We start from the raw sequence: 21,307 nt of genomic DNA on the forward strand, positions 1-21,307 counted from the left end.
TTGTAACACACTATTTCTGTTCCTTATTGAATCTGAAGGTGTGTAATGCAAACATTTACGGAATTTAAAGTATCTTCAGCACTGCTGAAGTACTGCTACATACTGGAGAAACGCAGATGGTAAGGAACTAGAATAGATTGCCTGAGAGAGTTGTGGAAAGGTCTAAGCAAAAACCAAGACTGAGGAATGAAGCAAATTGCATTCTTCTTTCTTTTCAGAAATGTGGTATGATTTGGACTAAGGAAGAAATGAAACCAAATTATCTGTCCTATTTTTGCCTATAAATTGAACTATCCCTTCTTAATAAAGCCAGTTTTACTACTCTTGTTCCTGCATGTCAGTTAATGACTGCTAACCTTTTGGAGGGCAAAAGAACAATAAAATAGAAAGATGAATAAGCAAGATTTGATGGAACTGCAGAGTGCTCTGGTTTCTTCAATACAGGCTAATTGCTAACTCACCTCTGTTGTGCACCTTTTGTAGAAAGTATTAAATGCTTCTTTCACATTACCGGATGTTTTGAAACTCTGTGCTTGATTTCTCGTCTTATGACTCATTTACTGGTTTTATGTTTTTAATAGGTTGAATCTACACAAAGTATGATTAGGATTTTGGGCCTTTCAGCTACCTTACCCAATTATCTTGATGTTGCTACATTTCTGCACGTCAATCCCTGCATTGGACTATTCTACTTCGATGGCCGTTTCCGACCTGTACCACTGGGGCAAACCTTTATAGGAATTAAGACAACCAATAAGGTAAAGAATCATGAAAGTCAAAGAAGGGGTTGCAGTTTGTTCCAGTCGTGCTTCGTGTATGTGTATATAGGGGGCACCAGTTTATTATGCTAGAGGTGTTTTGTGAAGTGCATTTTCTTCTGTATGAAGATATTTATAATGAAGGGTGGTTTAAGAATTTCCTCAGTTTACAATAGTTGTAAATAGACCTTAGTACCATTGAATACAACGGTATCTAGATGGCGTTGCCTCCACCTCACTAGTAAGTTTGGCTTGATGAAGGAGAAATCATCACCCTCTACTGCAGAATCACTGTAGCAGCTGATTATTCTGCCTTTCTGATTTCAGTTTTTCATTTGCTAGAAGCAGTGGTGCTTCTTGTTTGGCTGTAAGGGTGCATGAGGAATGTTGAAAGAAAAATACTCACTTATAAAATCTGGAGATATATATGTTAATATGCATTAATACTAGTTGGATACAAGTCATTGATTGAAACCTTAGCATGCCTAAGCCGTTAGTTATCATATGTTCACATTTGATAGAAAACACATTAAAGTAGTCCCTAAAGAAGCTTCTTTACATTTGTGCTCTTGCTCATATTTGGAAGCATCAAGGCCATGGTTAGGTATAATATTCTTCTTAAAACTCATAAGTACAGTGCCACTTGACACAAATTATAATTCTTCTTTTACTACAGGAATTAATGCAAACACTTTTCTGTAAGATTTCCCATGCATCTCACTAGCTGATAATCAAAGGCTATATAGCTCAGCTTTTAGAAAAATCTTATTCTGCTATGATTTCACTTAATAGAAACCAAACCATTTTCAATCAAAAGTGAATTTCATAGCTTATTTTTTTGTAAAAATGAATATTGCCTTTCTTACCAGGTTATTTAAGTAGTTCATTCCATCTGCAGTGCAGGAAAGAAATTTACTTTACAACTGTAGGGAGCCATTTCAACACACAATGATAGTTTACCATATGGTGCTTACCATGATTTGCATATTTTAACCTTCATTAATTGTTTCAAGTACCTTCACTTTTTTTTTGCTATTGCTTTTCTTTAATCTTTTCCCAATACTTGATTTGAATATTTAGTCTCTTTCCACTGCATGGTAAGAAAAAAGACTCCCTTTCTTCATACTTACTTTAGAATGCATTTCTGATTTCAAAATTAAAGAAATATTCAAATTATCCTTTGAAGTTTGAAATTATTTTAAAAACAGTAAGTTTTCTAGGAAAATATGAAGACAGGAGGAAACATTAAGAGGTTGTAGCTGTAACGAAATCTGAGTACCTGGCAGATAAGAACAACTGCAATGTAATACTGCCACCAGGATTTTGTCTTTCTGCTTTTCAGAAGAGTGTAATTACAGAATTCATAAAGTAAAATACGTATTGCATTCAAGATAATACACTTTATATCAAATGAAAAGTAAAAGTATTAAGTCTCTTTTAGAAAGGATCCCATTCAGGATAATACTAAAGTTGCCAAATTATTGCCAATGTCAACATCCTTCTGCTCTAGATGAGAGAAGAAACTCAATGTAAGAACCCACAGAATGAAAAGCAGTTCTTGCTGATATAAAGAGATAGAAATGCTTTTAATATAATGTAATGGAACGACATGATGATGTTTTTCAGGTGCAGCAGCTCAATCATATGGATGAAGTCTGTTATGAAAATGTGCTGAAGCAAATAATGGCTGGACACCAGGTATGTTTTTATTTTGTTTTGCGTTCAGAACACATAAGAAATTAGTGAAATATTAGGAACTCGTTTTGATCAACATAATGATGTCTTAATAAATCTGTTGTAATGCTTTACTATTAATATTTTGAAATATGTCACTGCAGAGGTAATCTCTAATCCTGAACACACTTTTATAGAAACAGCATGCAAAAAATCTCAGTTGGCTACATAATGTTTGTTTCTAGCTAAGGTGAAAATTCCTGGTACTATGTTCCTTAAATAATTCATATATGTATGTGTGACTTTTTTAAAATGACAAGGCAAAGTAGTCCAGTGTTTTAGAGACCTTAGATTTCATTACATGTAATGATTAAAAAAAGAAAAAATACAGCACTTGTTTATACATCTTAGCCTTTCCTGTATCTTTCAAATTCTAGTGTCTCCTGTTAGAGAGGGAGGATGAGAATTATGCAGTGTTTTCAAGATAATGGTGCACAAGAGCTCAGTATCTGACATTTCAAGTATCCTGGAGTTTGTGTTTTGTTTTCAAAGGAAGTAATCCTTCATTTTGCTTACAATTGAGGGTTCTACAGTGAATTTTCAATGTTGATACTCCCCTCTGCTAAAATGGTGGATTTACCTTATTTGCCTGAATGGTTTATCATTCTGTTATCACTGTGTTCCTGAATCACCCCCTCAGAATGTCTCATTTTTCTTAGAGCTCTGCACATGCAGCAGTGAGAGCAGCAGTAGTTGTAGCAGGTATTAGCACCTGTTTGAAGCAGGAACAATACTAGTGCAATGTGATCCCTGAAAAGGCTTTTCACTAATTCACATATGTATAAAACCCTTTCCCACACAGTCACACTAAGGTTTTCCCTTTTTCACAGAAAATTCAGTTAATGATATTTTTTGAAAGATGAACAGTTGGTTTATGACTTGTGGGAAAAAAAAAAAAATCAGCAACAGCTTCTTAGTCCTCCTGCTCCTCCTGGTTTAACACCATTCTTCCACTTATCTCTTCTTGTTGGTATCAGTTACTGCTGTTACATTCAGAAAACTTTCATGAAGATTACATACCCAAATGCTGATATTTTCCTCCCTGAAGACTTAAATTTGGTGGCAGTACCAAGGGAACTTTATTTTCTCCAAATTGTCAGTTTTGTACATACCTCACTAAATTCCTAACACTGAGGTACCTTTGTTTGCTTCTCTTTCATTTCTTGGTATGATTTCCTGTATTTTCACTTGCTGTAGATAAACCTGCAAGTAGCAAATTCTTTAAATCAGGGTGTCTAAAGAATTCACATCTCTCGGATTCCTGGCAAGAAGTTGCATGCTGTTCCACATTATTTATTGCACTTTTCTTCCCCTCTCTTCACACTGAGGAAAAAACTTCTACAAACTTAAATAATATTTGAAAATTTCAAGTTCAATAAGCTGTTTAATTCTAGCAGGAGATGTTTTTTGTGGCTTTCCTAGAGAACAGTTTTAGTGCCTGTACTAGGAGCTGAATTCATGAGTGTTTTTTTCTATAGCATGAACGAAGACTGCATCTGGTCAAGTGAAGAACTGTGTTCTGCTTGCCATTACAGTTTCAGCTGCTGACACTTACTGGTGTCAGGATCTGAAATTTGTATTTCAAACCAACAACCGAATAAGGAGTGTATTCAGACAAAGCAGCAGTGTAGTTTCCCTTGCTATATAAAGGTTGATTTGATTTCACACCACTTTGGTTAATTAGATTCAATTGATTGTAAATGTTAAGCATTTCTTTGTTTCAAAGTGTCAGTTCTGCTGTGTTGCAGAACTTTACTAAATACACTTCTAAACGCCAGCCGGTTACACTGGACTTTTCTTCAAAGTGTGTCAAACATACTGGTCTTGATACTTAACGAAACAAACTCACAAAACCTATAAAACATGTCCTGAAATGAATGATACACTGGTATAGAGTCTTTGACAATGCAGAATCAAGCTTTTCAGCTTATTGTATAATACAGTTAATTATAGTGTGTAGGATTGTACACACACCTTACCAGATTCCTAACTCTGAAGTGCAGTTTGTTGCTTATCTTTCATTTCTTGTTAGGATTCTATGCATTTTTACTTGCTGTAGATACACTTCTCTGACTTTTTAACAAGAATGCTATGACAAATTATCTGTCTAATTATCAAAGCAACTGCAGATGTTAAAAAAAAGTGCAACAAAATATTGAAATGCCTGCCCCATAGATGAAGATTAATATTCTGAGTGAATATGATGAACGTTCCTCTAGGAAGGTTTTCTTTAGTGTCTTTTCACAATTTTGAGAATATCTTTTCATTTTCTGAAGTTATAATTATCTTCCAGTTTTCTTAGTTTATAGAAATCCATTACTTGTGTTCATGTTCACCAGCCTCTTACAGTCGTGCTTGTGTTATCCTGTCTTAGCTTGTGTTATCCTGTCTTAGCTTGTGTTATTCTTGAAACTTATGTTTATTTACATTCTATGTGTGTAGTTTGTTTGCTTTTTAACAAAGCTGTGGTTATTCATAAACATGATTGTTAGAGAAATATATTCACACGTTCTGCCTAGCACTTAAGAAAAAAAAATCCACAGCAGTTGTATGTCTGCATGGAATTCAGGTAGTGGTTGGTATTTTCTAACTATTCATGCAGAAGAGTGTGACAAACACAGATCTCATTAGTAGTGCTCCAGAGAGCCAAAAACCTTCCTGTTCTCTTATACTGAAACACAAAAAAGGAATACCAGAATCTGAGAAAAATACTTTCTTCTAAAGTTCCATGAGTTAGTGTACACCTTCCTTCTGGCCAGACTTTCACAGTGTTGTCTCTTTTGAGATCCTTTACCAGAGTTTTTGGAATAAATAACTGAAATTCAGCATTGTTTGCTTATCAACAGTGCTGTTAACTCATTTTCAAGGAATTCTACCATGCCAGAACTGAATAATTTTACACTTAGGGAAGCCACACTGATGTGTCTCTGTGATATTATAGATTACAGTGTGATGCTTGAGTGATGTTGTATGTTCATGTGTTCTAATAGATGTACATGTGTTTTCATTTTTTAAAACTGAGGCTAGTAGGAGGTAGTTGCATTCTCCAGACATGTGTTTTGACAGATGGAGAGAAGCTTTTTATGTTGATTTTTCAACAGTATCCTCTGCAAGACTTCAAGCTCTTCCTGGCTACTGGGAAATTAAGAGTTGGTGATTCAGCCTTTAATTTTGATGCATCTGCTCAAGCTAATGAGATATCTCATTTGTAGGCTTCACTTTGAATTACCAAATGCATCTGAAGCTGTAACATTTGTTTTACAATGCAATTCTCCTTTTGTTTAACTTGTGAACAGATATAATGATAGATGGCTTGCCCTACTGAGTTTCCTAGGGGTTTTGTTCCAGAAACTTTTTATCGTGACTGAACCGCTAAGATCAGAAAATGTCCCAAAGGTTTCCAGGTGCCTTTTAAGTCAGTGTGCTCTTTTTGTAGGATTACTAACAATGTCGATCTTCATTAGGAGGTTTCTCTGTCAGATCCTCTTAAGACTTGCTTGAAGTGAGAACCTCTTGTGTTGTTAAGTTGGTTTTCCTGGGAGTGTCCTTCTGTGCTGGTGAATGTACTATGTTCTTAAATTATCTGAAAAGATGTTAGATCCTCTTGGACTGATAGCACTCTTGCACTTTTAGAGGTTTTTTTCTACCTCTCAATAAACCAAAGATTCGTTAAATGAAGAAAGAAAAAAAATTAGAGCACCTGAAATTACACTTCGTGCTTAGTTGCAGGTAGTTTTGCTAGCATTTGGTTACTATTCTGTTGAAGACTGGGTGAAGACTCAGTCACTGAAAATTATCATTCCCTCAAAGTGATTACAGCTGTCTCATGTCAGGCAGCACCTCTAGTGGGCCACCTGCATTCACAGTTTTTCAGCTACAGAGCAAAGCTTCTTCACATGTTCTCTTTGCCTTTGGTGTTCTTTCAGCACATCTCCTGTATTTATTTGCTGGACCTTACTTTCCTGCATGTTTGTTTTCTGACCTTCAGTTCACTGTTAATCTACTTTTCTCCCACAGATGCCCAAGTTTTAGTCCTGATTCATTTGCCCATTTGCCATTCTGGCTGTTTATCACCATTTTCAACTTGCAGTGCCTTTGGCATTCTCCTGTCTTTTGACATCTCTTTTTCTTTTTAAGACAACGAATGTCTCAGGTATTTCCCACTGCTTTTGAGACTCTTCTGTGTAACTCTGAGATGACATATTATCTGTTTTGACTTTTCTTCCTCTAACTCTGGTGCTCAGTGAAACTCCTTGAGGGTTCATTTTCTCACTGAGCCTTCAGTTCACAGTAAAAACTGACTGTTAGTAGAAGTTAGGACACCTTTCTGTGGTTCTCCATGCCAGTGCTGTCCGTGCAGGCATGGAGGCTCAAGGTACTTAAATACTGAGGAGACATCATGGCTTTCAAGGAAGTATTTTCAATATGCAAAGAAGAGTTTTTCTGATGGCCAAATATGCCAGGTTGTCTGTTGCAAAGAATCTGGATTTTTGAAAAGGTAAATAGCTATTGAAGCCTCACCACAAAATCCAAAAGGAGATGCTGTAGTAGTATTCCTAGCTATTTAGCAACAGTGATGGTTCATTTGAGTGTCAGCAGGCTTTAGGAACACTATACCAGTGGAGATATGACATCTTTTTTAGAATTAGCATGCTGCAAATGTTACTACTGGGACTAAAAGAGGAAAAATACTTGATGAACAGCGCACAGAGTGGTGATTTCACACTGTGCATTCTGTGCTATTTCAGTTCAGTTTTCCTAAAAGCCTTTTGAAGAAAAGTGGTTTTTTAGGTAATAGTCGGTTTCTGAGCTTATACTCTCCTGATTTGAATTAGTTTCTTCAGTTCAGCTGACTTCTTCTTTCTTACCATTTTGCTTTTGCAGTATTTCCTCAACTGCATTTGCCACACCTATGCTTTACCTTTTATCTTTGAAAATGAAATTGGGATTTCTTTTAATGTACAGAATGCAACCATGTATACCTGTTAAATTTTTAATTAGTGCATGCATTGGGTGATTAGTATGCAGTTTTCTGGAGATCAAGCTTGCTTTACTAATTAGAATTTATGTATTTAATTAGAAAGTTGTTCTGTACCGCTGTTCTGCATTTAGTTCATTAGAAGTAATATTGAGATGTTATATATTTTTCAAAAGTCTTTGAATAATTTTTAAGTATCACCTTGTGCAGATTGTTAATCAGGATTTTTTATGTCAGGTCAGAAGCGGATTACACTTGAATGTAGGTAGTCAAAACTGATTCTGTGCTATATATTGCACGTAAAGAATTCTCTTTGGCTGTAACTGTTCTCTGTTTACAATAATTGACTTCAACTCTCCAGTACTAAGAAGTGTCATCTTGTTTTTCTTACAGCACTGTCTTAAACCAAAAAAAGAAACAGAGCAATTATTTTAAATCTATTATATGAAATTGTCAGAAGCAAATTTGACAGGTATTAATTTCATCTGTAAAAATGATGGATTAAATTTCTTTATTATCGGTTTCCTAGCTGTTATTTGGTTGCAGAAGCTGTGTGAAGATAAAAGTTTAATAAGCTTAGTTACTGCAACTGTTGACAATGCTTTTATAGCTGTGTCACAAGATAAGATTTAATAAAACAGTGTTTTCTTCAGAGGTCTCTCTAGAACGTAGTAACTTGAGAAATAGCTTTCCCTACTGTTTCTCCTGGGTGAAACAGTGTTGATAGCACACTTGGAACAAATAACTCGGAAAAGTTACTGCATTTGTTAAAATGTTTCTAAAAACCAGTCTAGATCTTTTTTTGAAGACTTCCATCTTATAGCATAAAGGGTTTATTTCAGTCTCAGTTTTTGTAACTCTGTATCTGTATAGATTCCTCCTACTTCATCACCTGATGTAGCTTATTTGCATATATATGTGTGTATATTGCTTCTGTATTCATATATGCACACGTGTAGGTAGTTGTACAAAAATACTCAAATACAGAATGTAAAGTGGTCTGACAGGATAGCTCAATTATGGCTGATCATTTTACTTGTTATTCCTCTGTCAGCTGATTAAGTGAAGACTTAATATTGGGATAGTTTTCTGTAGAATTTCTTTTGCAGCTTTTGCACAATTAGGGCCCATTTGTGTGTGTGGTTTCTTTAACGAAATCACAGACAAATTAATTCAGTGACAGTGCCTTCTTTTTATGTTCTGCTTTTTCATCCTTTATTTATGCACTTCATTTCCACAATAACTGCCGTTTGCAATTTTAAGGATATAATAGTTAATGAAACCTTATGCCTGAGTAAATTAAAATTTGTATCTCACTTTAATTAAGAATGCTATATTGATCTGCTGTGTAGAAGATGCACTTAAAAAATGTGATATACCAGATGTTTCATGTTATTGTCAAATGATATGTGTGTACTCTTTTCCTCTATACTTTCTAATCAAATCTTTTTGGCTTTAAATATTTAAAGCTGCTTATATGAACAGCTCAGGGAATTACATGAAATGGATGCCATGAGAAGTTATGTGTGTAATAACTCGTTATACTTCTATTAGGTAGCCTTCTAAGTGTTCATGTGCTGTATTTCTGCTTCCTATGCTAATTTTTGCATATATATTTGTCTTTACATGGTTGCTTGTCCGTATATGTGTACTCAGGTGTTCATGATGAATTTGTGTAGACCAGAAGCTCCAATTTAATATCTTTCCTTTAATTATGCATTCACAAGATGTTCAGTCTATGTGTGTAGTCTCATACAGCTGTACAATGTCAGTATTGGTAATACAGCTGTTCAAGGTAGCAAGTGCCACTGTTTGGAATTCTTCTTCTTCTGATGTTAAGAATGTACATGGAATGATTGAAACAAAAAATCAAATTTCGTTCCAAATGTGTAGTTTTTCACAGCCTAAAATTATGGTTAAGTGAAATAATAAATAGTTGCATCTTGAGCCAATTGGCCTTTTTGCGTGGCCTCCATGATAAGTTACAGCTGTACAACTTACAAGTGTGGTAAAGGCAGCTTGGCCAGCCTTGCAGCTTAATGCAATGAGTTTTACTAGCTCTGAGTTAAAAACTGTTTACAAACCCAGGCTGCAGATCATTAGTGTTCTAGATAAATCTGTGGATCCCTGTCAACTTCATACTGTTGTTTAGTAAGAATTTAATGGCAAGGGTAAATGCTACTCAAGAATACATATTGAGGATTGGGAGTGGTCCAAACCTTTGAAAATTCTTGCTCTGTACCAGAGAATCCAGTAGTAATGGCATTACAGAATCACAGAATGGCTGGGGTTGGAAGGGACTGCTGGAGATCATCTAGTGTAACCCCCCTGCTAGAGCAGGATCCCCTAGAGAAGATCACACAGGAACACATCCAGGTGGATTTTGAAGGTCTCCAGGAATAGCGACTCCACAATCACCCTGCACAGGTTTTTGCAGTGCTCTGTTACCCTTAGGGGAAAGAAGTATTCTTGTATATTTAGGTTAAATCTCTTCTATACCAATTTGTGACCATTGCCCCTTGTTCTGTCGCTGGACACCTCTAAAAGTCTGGCCCCACCCTCCTGACACCCCCTTTAGATATTTTTAAGCATTGATGAGATTCCCCCTCAGCCTCCTTTTCTCCAGCTGAACAGCCCCAGCTCTCTCAGCCTTTCCTCACAGGGCAGATGCTCCAGTCCCTTAATCAGTGCATTTTAATTTTAAATGAACAGTAGTATAATCAGTACTAATAAGAAAATAGCTAGAAAACCTGACTTTTCTGTCCTTTATGTGTTCAGTAGGTTTATTTATGTTACTGGATCTTAGAAAAAACAGAAGATATAGAGGATGACATGGCAATGTTCTTACTTTTTTTACTTAAGTAAAAGGAATGGGGATAGGAGGATTTCTCCAGTGTCCTCTATGGGTCTTTGCTTCAGTAAAGCCAGATAGAATCTGTGTATTGCTTCTGGGTTATTTTTTTCATATGATGGATGGTATATATATAAACACACACACACACACATATATATATATATGAAAGTATAAATAGTTTTGGAAACATGAGATACATGGTAAACATGACAGCTCTTATTCTGGAGTTATATTTATCAAGAACAGAATTTATGATAATGGGGAAAGCATTTTATTGTACAAAGTCAAAATAGTTAATGTCAGAACAGGACAAAGGGAAATGCTTGAAACAAACCGCTGCATGATCTTGTTTTTCTAAAAAAAGATGCAGTGAAAAGCTACTTATAATTTTGAATAATAATTGTCGTTCAAGACCATTGGCATCTGCAAAAATGCAATTGTTAACTGCCTAATGACGTATATTTGCATAGTAATAAACTAGCTATTCTTTCTTCATTTTCTGTACAAGAATAGATACTGCTATTTCTATTTCTGTCCTGTCAATTAAAATTCAGAATAATTTCTGCTACCTGTAGGAGTCAGTAAAGTATTGTTTGTCTTACTGAATAATTTGCCCTCTACTTTAATTTCCACTCTAATCATTTTTCCTCTCCATTTTGTTGTATATTTAACTAATTCTACAAATGGAAGATAGCTTAGATCCCATTGTAGTGTTGTGAAATGGATTTCCTTTAGTGTCCAGAATCTATATTTAAGCATTGATTCCATAACTGAGCATTTATTTTAAAGGCCATCTAATGTAATTCAAAATATAATAAAACAAGATCATAAACACAAGTGCTTGCAATTTTTAAAGTAGTTAATAATTTAGATCTTTCTTATGTAAGTTAAACCAGCCAAGCCAATCAGCATACATGAGTGGAAAGCATTCATAACTGTTGTATGGGTATAAAGGAAGTGTCATGACCCACTGATCAGGAATAAAGTAGATGAGACATTCTTCAGAGAACTAAGAGCAGACTCATGTTTACTGTTCATGGTCTTCCTGGTGGACTTGTTTTTTCTGGACTCCAGTATCTGAAGGGGCTACTGGAAAGCTGGAGAGGGGCTTTTGACAAGGGTTTGTAGCGAGAAGACAAAGGGAAATGGCTTTATACTGGAAGAGGGGAAATTTAGGCTAGACATTAGGAAGAAATTCTTTCATGTGAGGGTGGTGAGACACTGGCACAGGTTGTCCAGGGAAGTTGTGGAAGCCCCATCCCTGGAAGTGTTAAAGGCCAGGTTGGATGGGGCTCTAAGCAACCCAATTTAGTGGGAGGTGTCCCTGCCCATGCAGAGGGATTGAATCTAGATGATCTTGAAGGTTCCTTCCACCTCAAACCATTCTGTGATTCTATGATCTTGTCTTTGACCTGAAAGATGAATTCCCCATTTTGGAATTACCTTAGAGAATGCTAGTTTGAAAGACATGTTTTCCATCAATAAAACTTAGCACAAACATCTTTATGGTCCAAGGCATAGAAAGGGTGTTTCAGTGGATTTCAAGTACCTGATTATAGGTTTTCATTAATTCTTTTAGACACTTTTGATGCATGTATATGTGGTGTGTTTTTTCTTTCCCTTCTAAGTGGAAATATAATTCCCACTAACATCTCGTTACATGTCTGTGATAACATAAAAGTACTAGTTCTTGGAGCTGTTTTCAGTTCTAGCGCACTTCTTGGTGCTTTTGTGATGCACAAACAGGTTTCAAGATTACAACCTGGACTGTGCAACACTTGGGGAGTGCAGGTGCTTTCAGTGGTGAATTTCAAATAAAGTCTTTTCTTTGGTGAAGACATTTGATTTGTTTCATACTTTAGAAAAATTCTGGGCACATAACCTAGCTAGAGACATTTGCTTTCTCCTTTCTTGTATATTTTTTTATCATTTAAAAGCTTTGGTTTCAGAAGAGCAGCAGCAGACGCTTTCAGCACTAGAGCTAGATGTACCAGAGCTGGCTTTGAACTGCAGGGTACAGATCTAATTACACAGCTTGTAGCTGTGGAACAGCTTCTCTCTATTCTAAATTACTTTTCCTAACTTATTTGCATAATTTAATGCACAGAGATTTTGCCACTGAAATATAATATTCTGTGACACAGTTAGGACAGCCTAAATTAACCCTCTTAAGACTAGATTGCTGTCTCACAATGTATTTATTAAATGCTTTCCAACTTCATTGAGGGGGAAAAACATTCAACAAGGTACCAATTTTTAGCTAGGGCTGGTTCTTTACAAATGTATTTGTTGATGTACAGAGATTACAATTAAACATTAACCTTAAGATGGGGCACTTCTTATCAGCTAGTAAAACAGTCCAGTTTTTAAATCAGACTTCATATCTGTCTGCCTCTCACTGAGGAGTTCTTTTTATTGTCAGCAATTTGTGCAGTCATTCTAAATCTAAAAATCTGATCAGGTGTTTATATGTGATCATGAAATACATAACAGTTAATGAATTCAAGTGTGTATTATTAATTTTAAAACAGTGGGAGGTAAATTTCATAAAGAAAATGTCCTGCACGTCTGAAAAGCAGGTATCTTTCTATAAGAACTGTAGAAAGGCTTCTGTGTAGAGGACAGTTTTACAATGCTTGTTTTCTTAGTTATTGTTTACATAAGAAGGTCTTATGCCTTTCTGAACGAATTATTGCTATTATTTCAGACATTGTCTTCTGTAAAGAAAAAAGCCGTATGAAAGGTTACAAGAACTTCAAATGTGTTCATTGACCAGTGAATATTTTGAGGGTTTTTATGGATTTGACATTTATTTCTTTTAGTTCATTTAGTGCAAGAGATTTAATATGGAAAAGAAGTAATTCTGTGTCAGATCACATCTTTACTCCAGAACAGTAAAATCATGTCATACAAAAAATAGAGAATAATAGAAAAAAGAATAGATGGTCTGTTACATAAGACAAAGAAATACTTCCCTGAAAATTTTGATTTTGTCCTTGCCTCTGACAGTTCATGTCTGATGGTATAGAAGCTGAAGCTGCTGAAATAAAAATTTTCAGAATTTCATACTAATCAAGGCTTCTAGATTTTGACAATTATGACATAGGAAGCTTTGATCTGATGATTAGGAGTATTGGGTGTTTGCGGCTTCAAAGGAGTTAATAGAAGTTCTGCTCTGAGTTTATCAAATCGTGTATAGGAAGCAGTAGGATCTCACATCTTGTTTCACACTCAGTGAATACGTTTAACCTTAGTTTCACTTGCAAAATGGGAATATGAGGACACAATATTGTATATGTTATTTTCTTGGTGTTACATAATCCTGACTTCTTGTAATTATTAACTTCAGAGCAAATCCATTATGGAATTGTTAATTCTTGAGAGTAGGGTTTGATCAGAGTATGCTAGATAAAACAAGATAACGTATCTTGTAAAACAAGAGCATGCTAGATAAAAACAAAATCTTGATTCATTAATTGAGCATTGTCTGTATCAGACACAGAATGTGGCAGGTAAAGTTTCAGTGTAAGAAGGAAGATTAAATACAGACTGTGTTTGTTAAAGACTGACTTCCAAATTTAGTACCGTCCTGTTTTGCATGGTAGCCCAGCCAGCTCCTTCAGGTCAGGGTTGGCAATTTCAGGGTGGTTTGTTTTTTTTTTAATTTCTCCTGCCTAGCTATTATTCCTAATGGTGTACTTGAAACATCTTCCAGTTTCCTGACAGAGAAACAGTCTGTTTTTTGTGTTCTTGTGAAAAACCCAGCATGGAATTGCACTTGTCCTGTTTAGTACCAGCTGCCTGTGGACAGAAGCTTTAGAAATCATAACTGAAGTTTTATCAAGTCTATGGCAAGCCTCTGCTAACTGAAAGCAAAAACATATGCTCTTTAAATATTAACCCCTTGGTTCACTGAGTAAATGGAGTAAAAAAAGAATGTTGACACTCTTTATGGCTACAGTATATTTTTCTATATAGTTCTGGATATCAGAAAGAATTTTTCAATATTATTAATTTATTCAAATTTTTTTAGGCTAATGGTTAAAATAAAAGATAAAGGGACCTTAGACTGTAAAGTGCAATGTAATCCCAATCCATCTGTCTTCCAGTTCTTGAAGCATCTAAACTGATTGCCTCCTAGTATCAAAAGTTTGTAAAGATCCCAGAGTTGTTTCTGAACATACACTATGGCAGGAATCATAGAATCATAGAACAGTTTGTGTTGGAAGCGACCTTAAAGATCATCTAGTTCTGACCCTCCTGAATGGGCAGGGACACCTCCCACTAGACCAGGTTGCTCAAAACCCCATCTAACCTGAACACTTGCAGGGAGGGGGCATCCCCAACCTCCCTGGGTAACATGTTTCAGTGTCTCACCACCCTCACACGAAATCATTTCTTACTAATGTCTCACCTAAATCTCCCCTCTTCCAGTTTTAATCCATTACCTCTTGTCATCTCACTACAAGCCCTTGTCAAAAGCCCTTCCCCAGCTTTCCTGTAGCCCTTTCAGGTACTAGAAGGCTGCTGTGAGGTCTCCTCAGAGCCTTCTCTTCTCTAGGCTGAGCAGCCTGAACTCTATCAGCCTGTCTTCATAGCAGAGCTGCTCCAGGCCTTGGATCATCTTCATGACCCTTCTCTGGACTCTCTTGAGGAGCTCCTTGTACTTTTGTGTTGGAGGCTCCAGAACTGTACGCAGTACTCCAGGAGGGGTCTCACAAGAGCAGAGTAGAGGGGCAGAATCACCTCCCTGGTCCTGCTGGCCAAGCTGCTTTTGATGCAGCCCAGGACATGGTTGGCTTTCTGGGCTGGAAACTCACATTGCCAGCTCATGTTGTTTTGATTGGTTTTAGGTAAAAGGCTCTAGTTCTTATTCCAGCACTGTTGTCATTCTCAGCAGCAAGAGAAACATGAGAAAATATGTCTCATAAACATTTTGATTAGTGTTTTCATGGCTTTTGAATATTGTATCAGTGATTCTGCTGTTACAGTGGTAATATTCCTGTGGGCAGTAATATTCTATGAGTGTTGCAGAAGTTCTTTCTTATTTGTTTAGTTTTATTCTGTTCAATTCCCTGCCCGACACCCTGGACTGTATAATTTTATTTCTGCCAATAATTTAATTTTTTCTAGGAAATTTCAGTTTATTTTATGAACTTATTTCTTAAGGCATTTTGGTCTTTTCTAGTAACCGTCTCAGCTGTGCTTTTAATGTCTGCATTTCTTGAACTCCTATGTATGGTATCTAGCATCTCAAGTAGATGACTGCAGGTATGCCCAATTCTCTGTAATTGTTTCATTGGTAAATCTTCCATAGTGCTACTTAATATTTTTTGTCACTTTTTAGGTTAATCCTCAAGTCTGTCAATGTTTCAAATAAAACCAAGGCACCAGACTTTGAAAAGGGGTTCAGATTCTTTTCTACTGAGACAAACTGATTATTGAGTGATGTGATTTAAAGTGTTAATTGATATGGTCAGTGGCCATGACACAGTTATACATGATACTTACATTTGTATGTTTGTGTGATACTCTAGAGCAAAGTGTCAGCTATTAGATTTTATGTTTCTACTGAAGTTCATTTTGAGTTTCTAATATTTCTGGATGACTATTGATGATTAGGTATGAATGTTACTGCTTCACCCACCACTGTACAACTTTTATCACATTTTCATCCCAAGACAGAGATTGTATGACATCTTTTTTCAAGGTGAGGTAGACCCAAGAGCGGGGAAGAAACCTGAAAAATAACAACGGGTTTTCTTCTGACTCTTAAAAATAGTTTCTCCGTATGTTTTTGGTGTTGCTTTGTCTTAGCAGGGCCAGGATATCATAAGGACAACTTCAGAATGTCAGTTCCTAAAGTCTCTGCGTGACTATGACTGGAACTAAGAGGCATTTTCCTCACGCTTAACCGTTTCAAGAGTGGGCTCTATACAAGCATTGCAGTTGCTGTTCATTAATACAATAATAGGACAATTCTTCAATTAAGGGCCTGTTTTCTACTATCAACTTTTCTGTGACTTTTTCCTTTATGTAACTGTAGTGAATTAGTTTTCCCTGTTCTCATTTCCCAGCACAGTACCCCTCCCCCCCCCTTTTTTTTTTTAAGTAGATGTAGGCCACCAAAGTGTTACACCTAGGTTTTTTTTAATCGCTCTAACTTGTTCAGTTTGAGGTTACCTCCTAATATGAATTTTTCTCTGTATCTTGTTTAAACAAGCCAAAAAGAGCTACACCCTAGTTAGTGAAAAGGTTTATTGGATATAGATACACACCTGTGTGCAGATTTGCTTGCTGCTTTTGACTTGCAGATTTGTTTGACTGTTTTTATTAGTTCCTTTCAAACTTTAAAAAGCATTCTTACTTGGAGCTGCTCTTTTAGCTTTGTCCTTCTAGCCGTATAATTCTCACCCACTCAAATAAAGAATCAAGACAGACCACAATTCATTTGGTCTTTGATTAGGAATTTTTAAAAGCTTAGGGGAACTAGTAAGATATTTATAACATTATGTCAAACTATGCAGAAGCATATTAGTCTACTATGTTTGAACTTAATTAATGTTAATGCTACGTAAACACCATCTTTGAGTTGCCATTGTAGATTTAAGGTGGAGGTTAGGGATTTCAAAATTAATGCAAGATTGAAATAAAATAGAATCTAAAAACTTAAAATACAGTGTAAAACCAATCAACAAACCTATTTTCATTCAGTCATAAAACTCCTTAGTGCATGCATGACACTTTTTTCCCCCCTATTTTTAAAGGAACAAACACTTCAAGTGGTTTTTACAGTTCCTAATTCAGACGTTTCAAAAGTACTTGGATAAATAAGACCACTTCTGTTTCACCTTAATGCCCAATAATGCAGTTCCTCAGTTTCTCAACTTGCAGAATTTAGCCATTTTCACAAGATTCATTTTCAATCTATTCAGTGAATAATCCATTATTAATGTGACTGTTTTTTAAAAGGAAACAGATTTGTAAACTAGAAAACCAAGTTTATTTTAAACGTGAAGATATTTTTTTTTCAGAGAAACCTGTTGACACAGTCTATAAGGGAGAACTGACTGAACAAGACATAGTGGATCTGTTAATAACAGGAAATTATTATTTTGACTAGATATGTATTTTTATTAAAACTTTCTATAGAAAAAAATACAAAAATGTAAATAGGCAACTAATCCTTAAGCAATTAGTTAAGACAGAAAGGACATAACACTGTACTTTGTTATGTTGTGGTCTGCTTACGTTTTGAAGAAATTTAAAAAATATTTTGCCAGCATGTTGTTTTTAAGTTAAATGAAAATTGGTATGTTGCTGTGACAGGTAGCTAAGAATAAGTCTTATCAGATGAAAGCTAATAATAAGGAATTACAGTGTTACTACATTAATGATGGAAAAATATATCAAATAAAATAAAACAGGTAAGGAGTAATTGTTCCCAGTATGCAAAGAGTTATACACACATTGTTTCTCTTTTTATCTCTTTTCTGTATTGTCACCTGAATTAATTTTCTTCTTTTTAGTTATAAACTTATAATTTATATAAATTCACAACTGCTGTGTCTACTTTTATATGAAATTCTATACGTATTATATATTTAGAATTAAATTTTGAATTTCCAAGTGAAGAACAGAGGCAATAACTTCTTTAATTATACCCTGAAAACTGCTACTTTCTTAGTAGTGTTTCATTTAAAATAATTCAGGATGATGTTAGCAAAAGGCCAAATTTAAACCCATAAATTTTACATACCAATCTTAAAATTCAGCTGAAACTACCTTAAAGCACAACTGTAACTCCATGGTTGTGGTTTTAATTAAAATTAGATGGACTTGCAAAACAATGTTTGCCACTTACTCAAGAGAGCCGGTCACTCAAAATTTTCCATACATGAATTTGAAGAACGCAGAAGTTGTCCTACTTGATCTAACTGAAGTGTTGTTGGACTAGGTATGTGGAGTCAATTTAAGCAAACACTGGGCAAAGGTGGACAATATGGAGTAGTGTATCTTTCCCAGCAGTGGTTAACAGACATTCACAGCTGTTATTACACTGGTATTTAGTAGTATTTAATCACTTTTCTACATCAGTCAAGGGGCTTACTGCTTGATTCATCTTAAATATGCCTTGAGTCTTCATATCAGTTTAAATTACTCTATATACAGATCTAAAGGAATAAGTATTAACATTTCATTTCAGATAACATATGTGATGGTAATAAGCATAATCAAGTGACAGTGGGGTTAGTTGGATGATAACCAACTGTATTTCCAAAGCCTGATGGAGAGATGGGTACAAAACATTTTTTATTATCAACTCTTAGCAGATATTTACAGGGAAATGTGCACAATGTTTCCAAAGTATCTTACTGAGTGATATGATGTGCTTTAAAACCTGGAATCATATGTGTTAGTTTAAAATGTGTATCCCCATATGTATTTTGCATTTATTGGTGCTTAATTTCATTCTTCTCTTTGATTGTTGAGTGGTTTGGAACTGCAATATCCTCCTGAGGTTCCTTATAGCCAGTGTTTGTTTCAGCTGTCTCACACAGCCAAGTTGTACCGTCAGGAACCTTACCAGCTCACTATTTGCTTTCCAGATCATTTAGGATGTGTTAAATAACACATCTTTACATCACTCGTAATGTCCCTACTATGTGGAAATGAACTATTTATTGCCAACAATTGTTCCCTATCTTTTAAAGACTAAATAATTTTAAAAAGAACCTTCTCAAAAGCTCTTTGAAAACATTTAATACATCCTTTAATCTCCCTGCAGCAACATTTGTTTTCTGCAGTATGTGATGTATTAGCTTTTTTGTTGTTGTTCCTATGGGAGTATTTTGTAATTAAAGTGGTTTTTGTTTATTGATTGAGACTTTTGATACTTCTCATCAGGCCTGTTTCTTTCTGTCTTAAGGTGATGGTGTTTGTTCATGCTAGAAATGCAACGGTACGAACTGCTATGGCTCTTCGAGAAAAAGCAAAAAACAATGGTCATATTTGTCACTTTTTGTCACCCCAAGGATCAGATTATGGACAAGCTGAAAAACAGGTAAGTGAATAATTGATGTTGGTAATCATTACGATCCTAGAACTGATGTTTTAATGAGACAGTCCAAGATGGGAATAGGTGAAGCATTTTTTAGCTTCTTGGAAGATGTATTTTGCTCTGAAGGGACATGTGGAATTGCTGAATAGAGCAGAGTAAAAGAAAGAATAAGGGTGAAGGAAAAGTGCCGTTACTTCTGTTTTTTTAAACAAAAGCTGATAATCGCTTGTGTTTTATGCAACTGGTACCATTTGAGAGTAGTCTTCAAGTAATCTGCAGCACAGGAAGTCCCTAAACCACAAATTGCCACAATTTGAGAGAGTACATACATCGTGCTTTTTGCACTCTATCCTAAACACCTCCAACTATCCACTCCTTAAGACAGAAAACTGACTTAAAGTAATCATCTGACCTAGCCTGTAGATTTACCACCTTTCCAAAACTTTGTGACTTTCCTCATGAATGAACTAATGGTGAGCAATCAAGAGGTAATCTATTTGAGAGGCCTAAGTGGGAAAGCCATTTGAATCTCACAAGGGTTAGTTCCCTTAATCTGATCTTCCTGAAAATATGTATATGGATCATAAATTATTGTAGTGTTGAGCAGTGGCCAAGTTCATGCCAGCTGAAACTATACATTTTAATGCATTCCAGTAGTTCTGTCTTTGTATGAATTGTGGTAGTTGACCTCCCTGATTTTTATCTAATATGTGACATACACAAGTAACTGGGTCTGCAACAACTTCTTTTCATCTGTTTGAGCAATATAACAGTATTTCTGTTGAGAGAATATTTCTAAAACAATACTTAATTCAGTCTTTTATGTGCCATTTACATCTGGTGATATAAGTTGATGTCTAAAGATAAGGGTTAACAGTGTCTTGTTGATATTCCTTGAAAAATAATGTTCTTTCTCTCTCCCCAAGTAAATAGCAGAACACTGAGGATATATTTACTCATTGTAGGAAGTTTAATGTATGTACAAGGTGCCTTCTCTCAATGGCAAATGTGTTGATAAACTCTTAAATATTTTGGACCTCTATCAATTAAAAATTTTGGGAGGCTTTTAGATATTGTGTCTGCCTTTAGATCTAATAAATACATTAACTTATTTTATACCTCTAAAGAGAATGTGAAGTGATTGATACAGCCTTACAGATTCATTCAGACTATAGGCAGAGTGTAGATGTTACAGTTGGTAAATTCAAATTTCTGAAATGTAAAGAAAATTCTATTTTAGAGAAGACATCTTTAAATCAGGATCAAGTGTCTTCTTCCTGTTGAGTCAGTGTCTCTTGCATTAAGTAATACAAGATCTGTGATACTGATAGAGATTCTCTTCTGATTTATTTTTCAACTATGAAAAACACATTTGAAATCAGGGTATTTTTTTAATTAGCTCATTTTCTGTTCCTTATAGTAGTTGTCTTACCATCTTTAGATCATATGCTGCCAGCCTAAATAACACATTCAGTCAGCTGTTTGTTCCCAGTAACAATTTTCCAGGAGGGATTGAGCTGTTGGTTGCCAGAATTTGCCCTGCTGGGGTATCCTGGTTGTGACCAGCCTCTTTCCTGACTGCTCTTAAGCTTGGGCAGGAAATTCTAGAGTCATAGTATTGTAAAAGGCATTTTGAAAGGTGTGCTAGTCTACAGTACATCAACAGGAAGAATTAGCCCTGTTTATAGCACTTCTGACTGCTTCAGAAAGTGATGTGTAATGTGATTGTCTTTTGATGTGATACTGTGGGGAATGGTCCACAGATTACAATACTTACTACTTGTGGCTATAGCAGGCACGTTACATTTCTGAGGCAATGCATCTTACATACCTTATGAGAAAGGGCAGTCAGGGAAGAGGAAAGAGGGAGTTGTGCTCTGTTAGTTAGATCTTTGGCTGTGCAGAGATCCACACCCAGACAT

General features: G+C 35.6%; 1 protein-coding gene across 2 annotated transcripts in view; it reads left to right on the top strand.

Moving 5' to 3' along the window:
• ASCC3 (activating signal cointegrator 1 complex subunit 3) overlaps positions 1 to 21,307 on the top strand; it is a 246,586-nt gene that overhangs the window by 94,037 nt on the left and 131,242 nt on the right. For both annotated transcript variants that reach the window (XM_051614470.1, XM_051614471.1), the window contains exons 12-14: positions 582 to 758; positions 2,385 to 2,456; positions 19,254 to 19,388. In XM_051614470.1, coding sequence (XP_051470430.1) covers positions 582 to 758; positions 2,385 to 2,456; positions 19,254 to 19,388 — 384 coding nt within the window. The remainder of the gene's footprint in view (positions 1 to 581; positions 759 to 2,384; positions 2,457 to 19,253; positions 19,389 to 21,307) is intronic.

Source organism: Apus apus, chromosome 3 (assembly GCF_020740795.1).
Source record: "Apus apus isolate bApuApu2 chromosome 3, bApuApu2.pri.cur, whole genome shotgun sequence".
Lineage (NCBI taxonomy): Eukaryota > Metazoa > Chordata > Aves > Apodiformes > Apodidae > Apus > Apus apus.